We start from the raw sequence: 15,435 nt of genomic DNA on the forward strand, positions 1-15,435 counted from the left end.
ATTGCCTTTGTGTCATAATCAGAACATTATTTGGGCTTCTGCCTGAATCAGTGCTTCCCGAGTAGTTAATCTTTTCTTTTAAATCTCAAATAAAGCTTGTTGCCGCTCACCTGGAAAGCCTTTTCATTTTCAGTTTCACATATCTTGGTGACTATGAAGGGGCCTAAAGTAGCCTCACCTTCATGGTCCAGCATCCCCTGGAACCAGGAATGGTACTGTGGGGACAGAGCCCCAGAAAGCAGTTTCCAGGCTCTAAGCCTCACATAGAAAGGTGCTGGCTCAGGTAATAAATGGCCATCAACTGTGACTGGATGGCCTTCAGCTATGGCTAGTTGGCCATCAGCTATAACCAGTGAGCCATTGGCCACTAATATAACTGTTGTGGCTAGGCTAGCAAGAAGATGGTGGCTGAGCCTGCAAGCGGAGCAATGAGGGTTGAGAATTGCGTGGCTCCTGTTTCCTGTTTCTCCAACCCAGCTGCCAGAGAGAGTATAGTGGTATGACTCCCCTATCCATGGCTCCGTGGGTGTTCCTTTTTGGCCTCACCATGTCCTGCGTTCTCTTGTGGGGAACGGGAGCAGAGACCCCACCTGGCATCCCGCACCACAGGTACCTACAAAGGCTCTTTTGTGCTCACAGACTCCACGGACTGCTGTCTCCCTGACTGTGAAGGCCTCTTACATTTAAGCCTTCTTCCTTTTTTGGTTGAAGTCAAATACCTTTATTTGAGGTCAGGAGGGTTTTTCTCTCAAGGAGAGATTTTTCACCTCAAGAGAGGGATTTTTCCCTCATGGAGGGGTACGGGCGAATGTCTCAGGTGTTGACATATGGGGAAATGTCAGAGAAGCTTGTTACTGACGAGACAAGTAAAGAGTTAAGAAGACTGGGCTTGTAAGCTGTGGCAGGAACAAGCTCAAACATTAATCGCTTGCTCTGACTCCCCTGGCTAGCACTGTACCTGCAAGCTGACAAGCACCTTACATCCGTCACGGATGGGAACAGAACAGTTCCCAATCACAACGGCAACCCCTGCAAACTAACAAACACCTAACATAGATGGGAATAGGACAGTTCCCAGGAGAAGACATTTGTAATGACAGCTCCCCTGCAAGCTGACAGGCACCCTACATCCCTCATGGAAAAATATAAAACCCCAGCACTCCTTCTCATCGGCACAGCTGTGTCTATTGGACTCTGGCCTGGCTAAACTCCAATTGCCTGCATCACACTCTTGCTCCTCTGTCTCTGCAGCTCTCTCGCAGACTGCCCTGGCAAAACTCCCTTTGCCAGAAATCTCTCTGCCTGACTTTCAATAAAACTTTCTTGTTCTCCCACTTTGTAGCGTCTCATGAATTCTTTGCACCTTCTGTGAATGACCAGGGGTTAATTCTATGCCAATGCAGTTATGTGGGAACAAGTTTTCTTTTATCAGGAGTGGCTTTTCACAGCTTTTGCTTGTAAGAAGCGCCCTGGGAGGTGAGTAGCTCTGCAGGGTTTCCTGATGGATGAGTACTCATTTGGTTATTTCACACTCTTTTGTTTCCTTTTCTTGTCTCTGTCTGTTATGTTGCTTGTTTTAAGAAAAAGGTTTTTCATAGGAAAGGAATCCAAACCTCTCTGGGACAATGGAAAGCATTCTTTGGTTAATAAGCAGAAGTTTCTAATAAATGAATACTTTTTGACCATCTGAGTAGGTACTTTAAAATTTCTTATTGTTTGTCCTACCTGAAACCTGACAAGGTATTTAAAGTAATTTAATAACTCTATGATCAGAAATTTGGCAAAATTAGAAGCCTAATAGGAGTTTTCTAAGCCTCAGTAACTTGCAAGGCCTTGCTAACAGATAATCAGAAATGCAAACACAGCCCACAACTGCCTGAGACTAAATAAATCAAAAATGGCAGGAGGTGGGGAAGAAAACTTTTTCAAAACCAAAAGCAGCTAAAAGAGTTCCTTTGCCTAAACAGCACCCTCCATCTCCTTAACTAAAGTGTTTATCAAGGAAAAATACAAATCTTAGAGCCTTAGCCACCTGAATGAATACACTTAAATTATTCCAACTGTTATAAATTAATGGGGGTTTTGTCTTATTGTACTTGTCTCATGGCTAAAAAAAAAAATTCTTTTAATGAAACTATCAGATCTTTGTTTACGTCTGTTTATATATGTGTATGTATGTCTACCACCAAAGGAAATCACTAGTCTTGGTTTATATGAAGAGCTCTATTTAACTGGTTAAAAATTAAGTGCTTATATTGATTAAGAAATATAACAGAAACTAACCCAAATGCTTTTTAGGATCATGTGATCTGAAAACATATTTACTATTAACATTGATTTGAATTTCTTGATTTAATTAAAACAAACATGTCTTTAGAGTTATCAAATTTAATATATTCTTTATCTGTTTTCCAAAAAGTTAAGTTCATGTTATCTTCATGTAACAACAGGGTTTGTCAATAAGAAAATAGCTGGGGATAATAATTTTAATGTCTCATAAAATTTTCATGAGTAATCCAAGTATAATTATTGAGAATTGCTAAATTAAATAGATGTAAATAAAATAAAAGAATTTTCGTGAAACTTTTCATCAATAAATATTCAATGGTATGTGTACTTAAAAATAGTTCCCCAAAGTCTTTTGGTAACTTGAAACCTTAGAGATTTACTACGTTAAATGAAAAGATGAAAATTATTGAATATCTTATTTCCAAATAAGATAAAATACTGAAACATTAATTGATAAATGAATCTAAGTTTACCTACTTTTGGCTTCTTAGTACAGGAAAACTAAAGATATTTGGGTCTATTAATAAAAATGTCTTATGTTATGTTAAGGAAGCACAGGGTTCTAAAAATGATGTAATATATTTGCCAGTCAAAAACCTATGTTTCTAGAGATTACAAAATGTGTTCACAAATTTTTCTAGCTAAAGAATGCTAATCAGTCTGAGATATGGAGATATGTTTTCACTAAGAAAAACAAAAATAATTTTGTTCTGGTTATTTCAGAATGGGAAGAGAGAAAGAAAGAATTTTATCTCTTATAATTAAGCAGGTTAAATTTAAATTGTTATTATATGGGCTTTTTAAAAAATAATTAAGCTATCCAAAAAATCTGAAAGCATTTATACATAAAGACACGTGTGCTCCAGTATTCATTACAGCTTTGTTTACGGTGGCCAAGACATGGATACAACCAAAATGTCCTTCGATAGATGAATGGATAAAGAAGTTGTGGTATATATACACCATGGAATACTATTCGGCGGTAAGAAAAGATGATATAGGAAATTTTGACAACATGGATGGATCTTGAGAGTATAATGCTAAGTGAAATAAGTCAGACAAAAAAAGCAGAGAACCATATAATTTCACTGATATGTGGTATATAAACCAAAAACAACAAAAGAACAAGACAAACAAATGAGAAACAGAAACTCATAGACACAGACAATAGTTTAGTGGTTACCAGAGGGTAAGGGGGGTGGGGGTGGGAGATGAGGGTAAGGGGGATCAAATGTACGGTGATGGAATGAGAACTGACTCTGGGTGGTGAACACACAATGGGATTTATAGATGATATAATACAGAATTGTACACCTGAAATCTATGTAATTTTACTAAAAATTGTCACCCCAATAAATTACAAAAGAAAAAATTGAGATTCTTGTGAAAAATTACTGGAATGAAACCAATCAATTTATGGGTTAAATATCTTGACTATATCTATCTATCTATCTATCTATCTATCTATCTATCTATCTATCTATATATTTTGGAAAGTCATTATTACTACTAGTACCTGGGAAAAGCCAGAAAGAGGCTAAGATAGAACAAGGGAAGAGAATGTGATTTAAGACTAATAGGTACATATATGATTTGACTGTTAGGGGAGAGATTGATAAAATTCAATCATATGGCAATAACAGAAATAATAATGCAAATAGCATTTAAAGGGTTCAAATGGACACAGGATAACTGTAGAATACTCTAAAACAAATTAATTTACCATAATTTCATACATTAACAAGAATTTAAAACTAAAAAAAAGAAAAAGAAAAAAATAATTAAGCTTTCACATCAATGATGTGCTTATGTAGAGCTAAAACTTAATGTTATTTCTCTGCTAAAAGCACAAAATTGTCCTGTATTATTGGTGTACTTTTAATAAGAAATTGTAAATGGAAAGCAAAGATTTATGTTTTATTTAAATAATTTCTTGTGTTCTTTATCATCTGGTCTTTAATTGCCTAACTAAACCAAGTCTTCTTAATATTAAAAAAAAAAAACACTAAAATTTGCTTATAACTATGTAACCTTACATATTTCTCTTTAAAATCTTTTCTTCTTACTTTGGTTAAATGCATAATTAAGTATTGTTCTATTAAGTATTGTTCCACAATGACCTATGATTCTATTTCATGAAGAGTTTTAAAACTCTTGATGTGTTTGACAAACCTCCCAAGATCAGATTCCAAATTGTCTATTGACATAGGAATAACTTTCAGGTGTTCCAGAAGGCCCCTGAAACATTTAAAAGGGAATTTCTCTCTTTATAAAAGGGGAAAATTCAACTAATTAGGCTTATTTGGTATGTTAATTACATGGGAACCACTGTCAAATAAGTGATGCTAAACCTTTGATTATATTTACATAGTAGATATATTATTATGCATTTTTTTAAAAATTATATAAAATTCTGACATGTCCTGGGAACACTGAAAAATGTAGTCCTTCACTGTCTCTTAAAGCTGTAACTCTTACCATCTCTTTGAGATGTAAACACCAAGAAATTAACTAAAATATCACCCACAGAGATTGAAGGGAATAAAAAAGTGGACTTTTTAAAATACAGACTGCTGTGTAAGTTCCCTTGCAGAATGTTGAGTTACAAAGAAATTAAGTGTTTTACAAAACTACTGAAAATTAATAAAGGATAAAACAAATGACTGTACATGAAAATGGGATGTATCTTTTCAGCAGAAGAAGGTATGAAGTGCGAAGATGCATTTTTGTTGAGGGAAAGGAAAATAGAATGTGTTTTTTTGGGTAAGGTAGGATATACAGGACATGGGATTGTTTTTGTTTTGAGGGTATTTTCGTAAATAAAGCAAAAGGAAAGTAATTTTGTCCTAAACTAGAATGATTGTTTCAAAATTAGGAAGGAAAAGATCAGACAAAAATGGAAGGTACAGGTCAGTTGCAGGTTTGTGTATATTGCAGAAGGTTTGTTGAGGAGGGATCTTGAGAAAAGAATTTCCAAATGGTCCAGCTAACTAAGACTGGAATGGGAAACTGAGTCAACTACATTATGTGTATATGGATGTATACGATCTCTCACCAGACCTTTAACCATGGCCATTTTTAAGCCTTTTGTAATTTATAGACAGTTATGGTTTTACTCTGATACTTTGGCAAAATATATTCTGACAAATGTGTTTCATCTTCAAACATTCATTAAAAACACCTTACAAGTCCTCTAAAATACAGGTTTCTGGTAACTTTAAAAACATAACACTGAACTAGGTAAAGATTTATGCAACTCTAAGGAAAAACTGGATTTATGAAACTACTAACAAGAAGTTAAAGATCAACAAGAATTAGTAACATGGGTAAGAGTGATTATAGTTTTTGTAACTTTCATATAAAATATTACTGGTGAGACAGGTTAGTTAGCACGTTGTTAGGTAGACAGAAAGGTCCCTGGTGGAATAAACAAAAGGCAGCCATTTCCTAAACCTTCCGATTCTGAATTCTGAAGTAACTCGTTCACTCCAAGACAAATGGAGCAGATTTAATAGATAGGAATGAGTTATTGTGCTAATGCTTTCAGGATGGGCAAACAAAGAAAAAACAAAAAACACCTGGTACACAAATTCCATTAGAAAGTGTCAGTTCCTTTCTTCAAACAGGCAAGAGAAGATATAAGACTAAGAGCCTTTGCACCACGTGGACACTCCATTTGGGACCCCCTCTCTCTCGGGAGCTCTGATCCTTTGCTTTTTAATAAACTGTCCTCTTTTACGACTCCTTCCCTCTCCTTGGTCCGTGCTTCCATTCTTCGATTTCATGAGACACGATCCCGGCTCTCAATCCAAAAATCTCCTACATCGCTGGGTTACTCCCCCCAGGTATAAGAAAAATTTTTCCTAAGCTACTTATGACCTACAGCAATTTGGTAAATTATACCTTTGTAAACAAAATTAAAGCTTTGATCTTTTCCTTCCTATCTGATGCCTCCAGATTTCAGATCCTCTTAACTAATCCATCGGTGACCAAGTGTAAAGTGTTGACTCTTGGACTCATGTTTCCTAATTTAAAGAAAGCTCTTGCACCAAACTGGACTGCTCAACCAACAGAACAGTTGAAATTTAAAATGACTGGGAAATGAAGCAGATCACATCTGTTGTGGACAGCTAACCCAAGATTCCGCACCAAGCCTGTATAATTCCCCTGCCTTTCTTCTCACTTTAATTCCTTCCTATCTCACAAAAATACGAGAGGTCAACCACTCGCTGTAATAGTTGTTGTTTGCTTTTTCCACTTAGTTTCTATCTGGGCAGGTAACATTGGGCATCATCTTTAAATCTACTTCCCACGTCCAAATGCACCCTAATTACACACATAAACAAGGACGTTTCTTACATGGCGATGTCAGCCCCCGTGAAGGCACCAGATGTGGAAGAGTATTTTTTCCTTGGGCAGGTATTAAAATGAAAAAATACATGATTATCAACATATCCAAAACCTTGGAGGAAATCACTGTATCTACCACTAAAACAAAGCCGACCAGGAAAAATCTTTAAATCCCCGTATGTGAGTTATATTAGGCAGTAGAATTGCTCTTGACCAGCTCCTAGCAGAGCATGTGGGGTTTGCTCTGTTGTTAATGCCTCTTGTACTTGGATGAAACACCTCTGGAAAATAGAACTAAATAAAATCCAGGCACAAACCAAATGACTAAATACAGTGCCCACTGACACCTCAGGTTTTTTAATCTTCAACTAACTGCCCTCAGGCATTGCCACTCGGCCCAAATCTATTCTTCAAATTGAACTTAACATTTTATTTGTAATTAGAAAATATCTGCTGTTCTAAAACCATTTGTTTTGCATATCGTGATGTTATAAGGACACCACTCTGATTATAGTTGCTCAACGTTTTTTAAATGCTCACTAAGACCTGTGAGACTATATAAAAAAACCTCAAGAAACTACAGACGATGTCCGCCCTTAAAGGAACACGACGGCAAAGACTTCCTCTGTGCTGGTGCTCTTGTTGCTCCAATGTAGCTAAAGTTCCTAAGAACAAAGAAAACCACTTTCCCTCCATTGTGGGACATGACGTACCAGCAATGAGTTTTCCTGGCAATGAGAGACCAACAGTGGCCCGACACCTCTAAAATGAGCCATCCTAACAACGAAGGGCCAAGGATGCTTTACTGACGGATCAGTGCTGCTTTCCAGTGATTTATCAGCGATACATTGAAGGAAAGATGTTGATCAAAATGGGGGAAATATCAAAAAAATATTAAAGAGAGCCACTTTAAAGTGGAGCGGGAGCTGCCATCCCAGAGGAACTGCTTTCCACACCTCATGCCTCAAACCTTTGAGATATTAAAACCGGGCAAATAACCTTTATACTGGGCCTAAAGCAACATTATGTCTCAAAGAACTGTTTGCAAAGATAACAAGAAACTTGTCATTCTGACTGCTGAACCGAAAATTTTAATGATTTAGAATTAGCATCACTATAGATGCTATAGAAATGGCTTCCTTCTATTGATGTAATTGTTCCCCTTCCCTTTCTCATAAACACCCATCGCTTTTGCTTCCTAACTGGAATAGTATGTGTGTTTCTGTCTTAATCAATGCTTCCCAAATAGCTATTCTTTTCTTCTTCTTTTTTTTTTTAATCTCAAATGCTTGTTTCTTCTCACTTTGAAAGCCTTTTTATTTTTAGGTTAACACACCCACAGAAAGAGGTGGACGAATCATAAGTGTACAGTGGATTTTCCCAAAGTGAACGTTGGGATAAGCAACACCCACACCAAGGAACATTTCCAGCTCCAGGAAACCCTCCTGAGACGTATTCAGTCATAAACCTTCCTCTCCCCAAGTAGCTCTGAGCTTGATTTTTAACAACGGAGATGAGTTCCGTCAGGTGTTGGTAGACTGGAATATTACAGGGGAAACCCCTCAGTATTTGTCTGTCACTCAACATTATGTCCCCAGGTCTCACTCCTAAGGCTGCGTGTGGTTGTAGGTTATTCATTCCCACGGCTACAGGGGTCCGTTATATGAACAGGACCACACTTCTGTCCTCTGACGTTCATGGGATTTGTGTTATGCCCAGATTTCACAAATCATGCTGCTATGAACGATTTTTTCATATATTCTGGCACACACATGCACGCATGTCTATTAGGTATATAAGTAGGAGTGGAAATGTTGGGTCATTAGGCGAGTGAATGTTGGCTTTAGAATGTAAGGCCAAAGTATTTTTCAAAGTACTTGAATCAATTTACTCTCCCACTAGCAATATATGAGATATAATTAAATTTTTGCCAACAATTGATATTGTCTGACTTTTTCATTTTAGCCATTCTGGGAGGTGTGCAATGATATCCTATTATAGCTCATTTGAATTTTCCCTCTGACTAAAACATTGAGCAATTTTTGTAAATTTATTAGGCATATAAATATCTTCAATAGGACACTGGACTGAACTAATTGTTAACAACTGAATGGGACTCTGTAATGGCCAGCATTGTTTAACTGTATAGTCCTTTTGTTATAAATGGATCTGTGGTCAAAGACCTGTGATATAATAAAAAAATTTGATCTCTGTCCCCAGTTCCTGATACAGAACTCCTAAAACCTTTTAAATCTCCTGAGTGAGAAGAGTGACTTTGGGATGATATGACTCTTGGCTGAGGGGTCCTAGAGAGCTTCGGGATGAGGGATCGTCACCAAAAAGACCAGCCATGATTAGAAGGTTGCAACTTTCAGCCTCACTCCCTGACCTTTGGTGAGAGGAGCTAGAGGTTGAGTTCAATCACTGATGGCCAATAACTTAATCAATCAGGCCTATGTCATGAGACTTACATTAAAAAATAACACCTACATCAACAGAATTCAGAGAGCTGCCGAATTGCTCATCACATCCATGTGCTGGGAGGGTGACACACTCCACCTCAGTGACACGGGCTCCTGCGCTGGGGACCCTTCCAGACCTCGCCCTATGGACCGCTTCATCTGGCTGCTCACTTGTATCCTTTATAACCAACTGTAACAGTAGGCTTAGCATTTTCCTGAGTCCTATGAGTTGTTCTAGCAAGTTATTGAACTTGAAACGGGGGACCCACAACTTAGTACCCACATCAGACAGAAGTGCAGGTAACATGAGGGGGACCTGAAACTTGTGACTTGCATCTGAAGTGAGGGCAACCTGTGGGATTGAACCCTAACTTGTGGGGTCTGCTGTAACTCCAGGTAGGTGGTGTCAGAGTTGAGTTGAAGTGTAGGACACACAGGTGGTGTCTGAGAACCAGAGAATTGGTTCAGTGTAGAGAAAAAAATCCCTCACCATCCCACAAAAAAATTTAGAGTAAGAGTGAGCAAGTCAACCTCCCCCTTGAATGTGAATTATTAGTCCCTGTTCTTTCAGCCAAACCTGAGTGCCTATAAAGTACCACAGAAAGTTCTAGTGTCAGATCTTTGCTCCAAGAATTGAAATTAGTCGTTCTTTTTACATCCCTCACCTTGAACACCTGAACTCTTTTCCTACATGAGGAAAATTCCACACGTAGAGTCTTGGTGGGATGCAGAGGCCACTTCACTCCAGAAGAGGGAAACCCACTGTCCCCAACACTCTTGCAGCTGGACACGGCATAAGGCATGGACTCTGGCAGAGTCAGAGACATGCCAGACTCTGACTCAGGACGTGGTGACACAGACGCTGGAACCGAGCAGTAACAACACAGCTGCCAGGAGCAGCAGTGACAGCAGTCATGGCCGCAGGGTCCGGGGTCCACATGGATGTCAGTGGTGTGAGCAGTGACACGTGTGCCCAGCAGCAGGGGCCGTGGTTCCCACGTGGGACCCGTCCTGGGGGGACTGTGGGTCAGTTTCTGGTGTGTGGGCTCAAATGTGTTCTGTGGCCTTCTCCACAATCGTATTTTGCCAGAATGTTTTACACACACACACACACACACACACACACAAACAGGGGCGCGCGCGAGTTCACACAATTAAGTTCGTGACCTTGTTGCAAAGACGTTGCTAAACTTTTTTGATATCAGAGGAATTATTCATTATGAATTTGTACCAACTGCACAAAAAGTTAACCAAGTTTACTATTTGGAAGTGCTGAAAAGGCTGCGTGAAAAAGTTAGACAAAAACGACATGAACTTTTCACCAACAATTCATGGCTCTTGCATCACGACAATGCAACAGCTCACACAGCACTGTCTATGTGGGAGTTTTTAGCCAGAAAACAAATAATTGTATTGGAACACCCTCCCTGCTCACCTAATCTGACCCCCAATGACTTCTTTCTTTACCCGAAGATAAAGGAAATATTGAAAGGAAGACATTTGATGACATTCAGGACATCAAGGGTAATATGATGACAGCTCTGAAGGCCATTCCAGAAAGATTTCCAAAATAGCTTTGAAGGGTGGACTAGGTGCTGGCATCGGTGTATAGCTTCCCAAGGGGAGTACTTCGAAGGTGACCGTAGTGACATTCAGCAATGAGGTATGCAAAACTTTTTCTAGGATGAGTTCCCGAACTTAACTGTCTGACTTCATGTGCGTGTGTGTGTGTGTGTGTGTGTGTGTGTGTGTGTGTGTGTATTTAAATTAGAAAAAAATTTGGATTCCATTGTTTACTCCCAGAAATCAATCTGGGGAACAGTTTCAGGAACGAGCATTCACAGATTTTATTATACTGACCTGTGACCCACTCCTAAATCTCCCACCTAACTCTACCCCATGGTAGAAAGAACTTGTAACTCCCAACATCACGTCTCTTAATAGACAATATATGTCCTCCCCTTTCTGAGGAAAAACACTCTAAAAGTGTATTTCAGACCATTCCCCACCCTGAGCTCCATCACTGACCTCAGAGGTTCTCAAGCTGCCTGAACCCCAGGACAGCTTGTGGGCTTGTTACAGACACTCAGGCCTCTCCCAGACCCACCGTCTCAGAGAACCAGACACAAGCCCAGGAGTCACTTATGTAACAAGCCCTGCAGATGAGGCTGATGCACAGCCTGTGGGAATCCTGGTGACGGTCTTGCTACTAAAAGTGTGACCTGAAGACCAGCAGCGGCACCAACCTCCTCATGAATCCAGAGTCTCTGCTCTGCTCCAGACTTTCTGAGTCTTAACAAGAGTCCAGGGGATTCCTGTGCCCAGGGAAGTTGGGGACTCACTGGTCTACGTGCCTTATCGACATGGGGCCAGAACTGTGCCGTCTGCGGGGTGTGTGGTCTGATCAGATCACAGCACTGGGGGTCCAGGGTTCAGTCCTGTTCCTTTCTCTTCTACGGCCATCACTCCCTTGGTGACCTCATCTGTGCTGAAGGCTTTAAATATCACTTATATGTGTCAGCTCCCAAGTCTATTTCTCCAGCCCAGACATTTCCCCTAATCTCCAGACTCATTTCTCCAACTGCCAGTGATGACCTCACTTGTGTTTCTAACAGACATCTCAGCTCCAGCATCTTTAAAATGAATGTCTGTGAGGCCCCCCTCCTCTCAGATACCCCTTCCAGACTCTCCTCCATCTCTGCCAATGGCAACTCCATCTTTCTACTTGTATCCTCTGAGATGCTGGGGGTCCCTGACTCATACCCCAGACTGACCCATTAGGAAATGCTGTAATGTCCACCTTCAGGACATACCCAGAACCCCACTCCCACTATTCCCACTGCTCACCCCCAGTGGCAGCAGGTCCAGCCCAGAACCCTGCAGATTCCTCTGGCTTCCCAACGGCCTCCCTCCCCGAAGTCTGTTCTCAGCACCGCAGCGCCAGTGGTCCTCTAAAAGGAGGTCACACCATGTCCCCTTCTGCTCCTAACTGTCCTGTACCTCCCCCTTCACTCCGAGCACAGGTCACTGCCCTCTACCATCCTCCCGGCCCCGTGGTCGGGCCGCACCTGTCTCTTCTCCATCACTCTCTGGTGCAGCCACACCGGCCTCCCTGCTCTTCCCAGAAACCAGACACACTCCTGCCCCAGAGCATTCCCACTGCAGGTTCCCTGCCTGGAAAGTACGTGTGCAGACGTCCTCATGGGTAATTCCTCGTGTCTTTCACATCTTCCCTCAAGGTCAGCTTCCCAGTGAGGCCCTCTGAGCACCCCAATCTGTACAGCCATCTTCCCTGGCCCCCCACACCCCGGATCCCCTTCCCCACTGCATTTTCCGGGAACACTTATCTCCTTCTAATATAAACACCCTCCTTGTTTACTGTGCTTATAGGATATAGTCTGTCTCTTCCCACTGGAACTGTCGCTCACGAAGTTCAGCCATTTTTCTGACTTTACTTTAGTGATGTTTCCCAGATGCAGAAACTATCACACATCTGGCAGACAGCCAATGTCAGTGAAGGATCAGTGACACCACCTCCCCGTTCTAGAGACAGTGTCTTTATTAATGTAGCCTCTGGTCAAATGCTGTTTTGTGGCAGCTACAGCACCAAGTCCCCTCACACTGGCATCAGGGCCACCTCCACTTTTCTCACAGGTGCTGCTCTCCCCCTCCCCCATTCTTTCTCCCACACCTGCCCTCCTGCTCACCACAGCACAGTTACATTTCCCTCTTCAGGAAACAATGAGCCTCCACTTACAGGTCCTCTTTTCCAACCAAATACAAATCTAAAGCAGACTCTGCTTCATAAACCCGAGTTTGGACTGGAGCCAGCACTAGAGCTCAGGGCAGGGAGAGAGGGCGGCGAGCAGAGCAGAATTCCAGCAGGAACTTATCTAAGATGGGAAATTACGGGATCCCTCCTCTGCTCATTCGAGAATCTGGTTCCTCTGATAGTTTGGGAAAAGGTGGAAGAACCATCAAGCCCTGGAAGGAGGCAAAAGCAGGATGAGTCTGAAATGCATCTCTCAATCCACAGACTCCTGTGTGCAGGGTCCCCAGCCTTGTGGGGACAATGACAGGTAAAACACCCCCTGCTGCTGACAGACAGGGGACACCCAGAGGAGAACGAGACCAGGACTCGTAACAAGAACGAACACAATCATATTCCTCTATAGAAACAAAAAACCAACACCCAAGGATGGGACCGAGGGCCGGGCCAGACCTGAGCCTTGGTGACCCGGCCACACGAAGCCGTCACTGACAAGACAAGACCTGGGTGATGTTCAAGTTCCTGTGATCACAGGTCCTGGTGGGACAAGGTCCTACTGAAGGGATGAGGACAAAGGGGCAGAGAGATGACCCAGCCGAGGAGTGGCCACGTCAGAGCCCACGATGCACTAAGCCCCGACTTGGCTCAGGCCGCGTCCACGCTCGGTCCTCACAGCCTCTCCTGTCTCCACCCGCAACAGACTCAACATAGCAAACACACGGATTCTGGAAGGTTCTCAGTGCTTCCATTTATTTCCTCTCCAACTTTAGGATTTTCTCCTTCAAGTAACCCCTCAACCGTTCATAGCAATAATTGAAAAAACAAATTCATATCGAGATTCTTATTTCCATAGAAAGTGAAAGTTGCTGCCCAGTGTAACATGAAGTAAAGGCGGGGATGGAAACAGCCTCTGCTGGAACAGGACAGTGGGTCAGGGAAGAGACTCGGTCAGTGTGGGGAGGGGGCATGGAGGGCAGCGGGCAGTCTCCCACCTCCTCACATGATGCTGAGGGGAACGCAGACACATTCAGATGCCCTTTGCAGAATGAGCTCAGAGGTTCCCGTGTCACAAAGTGGGGGCAGGAACAAATCTCGCATCATCAGTCCCCACAAGGCAGGTGTCTCACGCTGTAGAAAAAAATAATCATAAAAAATTCAGGTTAGTGGCTGTAAGTGGTGACATTCTCAATAGTCTACCGCTGCTCAAACTGTCCCTAAGAATCCCCAGTACCCAGTCCTGTCCCCTCTGCCCCCCTCCCCACTCAGGCCTCCAGGTCTCACCTTTAGAAGCCGTGAGGGACACATCAGGGCCCTGGGCACTGTCACCGCCTGGGGGAGAACAAAACAGGATGTGGTCAGAGCCCACAGCAGATGTGGCTAAAGGAGGAATTACGGGGGTGGGTGAGCTCCCCCAAGGGCTTCCATCTACACTGTCCCAAGGGTCTCAGGGATCACCCCCCTCCATACTCACCTGCAGCCTGAGTGTAGCTCTGTCCTTTTACACCTGTGGGAAGAAAACATCATGTGAGAAGCCAGGAAGGAGGCAGGGCCATGAGGTCCTAAAGGAACCCCCTGGTCCTGGACCCCAGAGAAGTTTCCAGAACTGTGACTGCAGACCCAGGGCAGGATCAGGAAACCTGAGGAAAGTACATGTGTGGGGACTGGACCAACCACCCTCCTGGAGGTCTGTCCTCAGCAGGGACCTTCCGTTCTTACCTGTGACTATGGAGAATCAGGTCCCCATCACCAGAATCATCAAGGTGATAAATCTGTCCCTCATGTTCACATGTACATTAATAAAGTGTTAGCAAATAGGGCCCTAGACAGGGAAAGCACACGTGTGTGGATGGTCCTTCCCACTAACGAGGCAGGACACATGTCTACCTGGGGCTTGAAACCCCCCAGTGGGACAAGACACCTCAGTCCCTGCCCCTTCCCTACCTGAGCGCTTCCTCCTCCACAGCACAGCTCCAGTGACAGCAGCTCCAAGGAGGAGCAGCCCAGCAGTGACGCCCACCACCATGCCAGTGGGGATGGCGGCCTGAGGAGGCGGCTCTGGAAGGGACGGGAAGGTGAGGGCCCTGACCCCCAGGCCTCAGCTCCGACCTGAAGTCCTCCAGAGGCCCCTGCTTTCCCTGAGAAGAGGCTCTGTGCCCACGGCCCCCTCCGTACCCCATCTCAGGGTCAGAGGCTCAGGCAGCCCCTCGTGCTGCACATGGCACGTGTATCTGTGCTCCTCTCCGGAAGGCACCCCCACAGCTGCCCACTTCTGGAAGGTCCCGTCCCCCGCGGGCCTGGTCTCCACGAGCTCCGTGTCCTCGGTCAGGTCCTCCCCGTCACGCTGCCAGGTCAGGGTGATCTCCGCAGGGTAGAAGCCCAGCGCCCAGCACTTCAGGGTGACGTCACGGTCAGAGGTGCGGTGGTGGGTCACGTGTGCCTTTGGAGGGTCTGAAGGGAAGGGTCAGAAAATTCAGGACGTTTGCATCCCTCATGGGACACTCCAGCAGTGGTCATGTGACCATCCCGATAATGGTCAGGACAACTGGGGTGGGGGAAGGGAACACA

At 43.2% G+C, this 15,435-nt stretch overlaps 1 protein-coding gene across 3 annotated transcripts in view; it reads right to left on the reverse strand.

Annotated features, from left to right (window-relative positions):
• LOC109439660 (patr class I histocompatibility antigen, A-126 alpha chain-like) overlaps positions 1-15,435 on the reverse strand; it is a 478,827-nt gene that overhangs the window by 246,846 nt on the left and 216,546 nt on the right. Inside the window, exons 4-8 of one of the 3 annotated variants that reach the window (XM_088795776.1) lie at positions 15,043-15,318; positions 14,812-14,925; positions 14,342-14,374; positions 14,152-14,199; positions 13,697-13,998 (exon numbers count right to left, since the gene is read on the reverse strand). In XM_088795776.1, coding sequence (XP_088651902.1) covers positions 13,994-13,998; positions 14,152-14,199; positions 14,342-14,374; positions 14,812-14,925; positions 15,043-15,318 — 476 coding nt within the window. In that variant the 3' untranslated portion in view covers positions 13,697-13,993. Of the gene's footprint in view, positions 1-13,696; positions 13,999-14,151; positions 14,200-14,341; positions 14,375-14,811; positions 14,926-15,042; positions 15,319-15,435 lie in introns of those variants that run through there. The other 2 variants (XM_088795775.1, XM_088795774.1) reach the window with 2 other exon arrangements.

Source organism: Rhinolophus sinicus, chromosome 2 (genome assembly GCF_057876585.1).
Source record: "Rhinolophus sinicus isolate RSI-liver-muscle chromosome 2, RSI-T2T, whole genome shotgun sequence".
Taxonomy (NCBI): domain Eukaryota; kingdom Metazoa; phylum Chordata; class Mammalia; order Chiroptera; family Rhinolophidae; genus Rhinolophus; species Rhinolophus sinicus.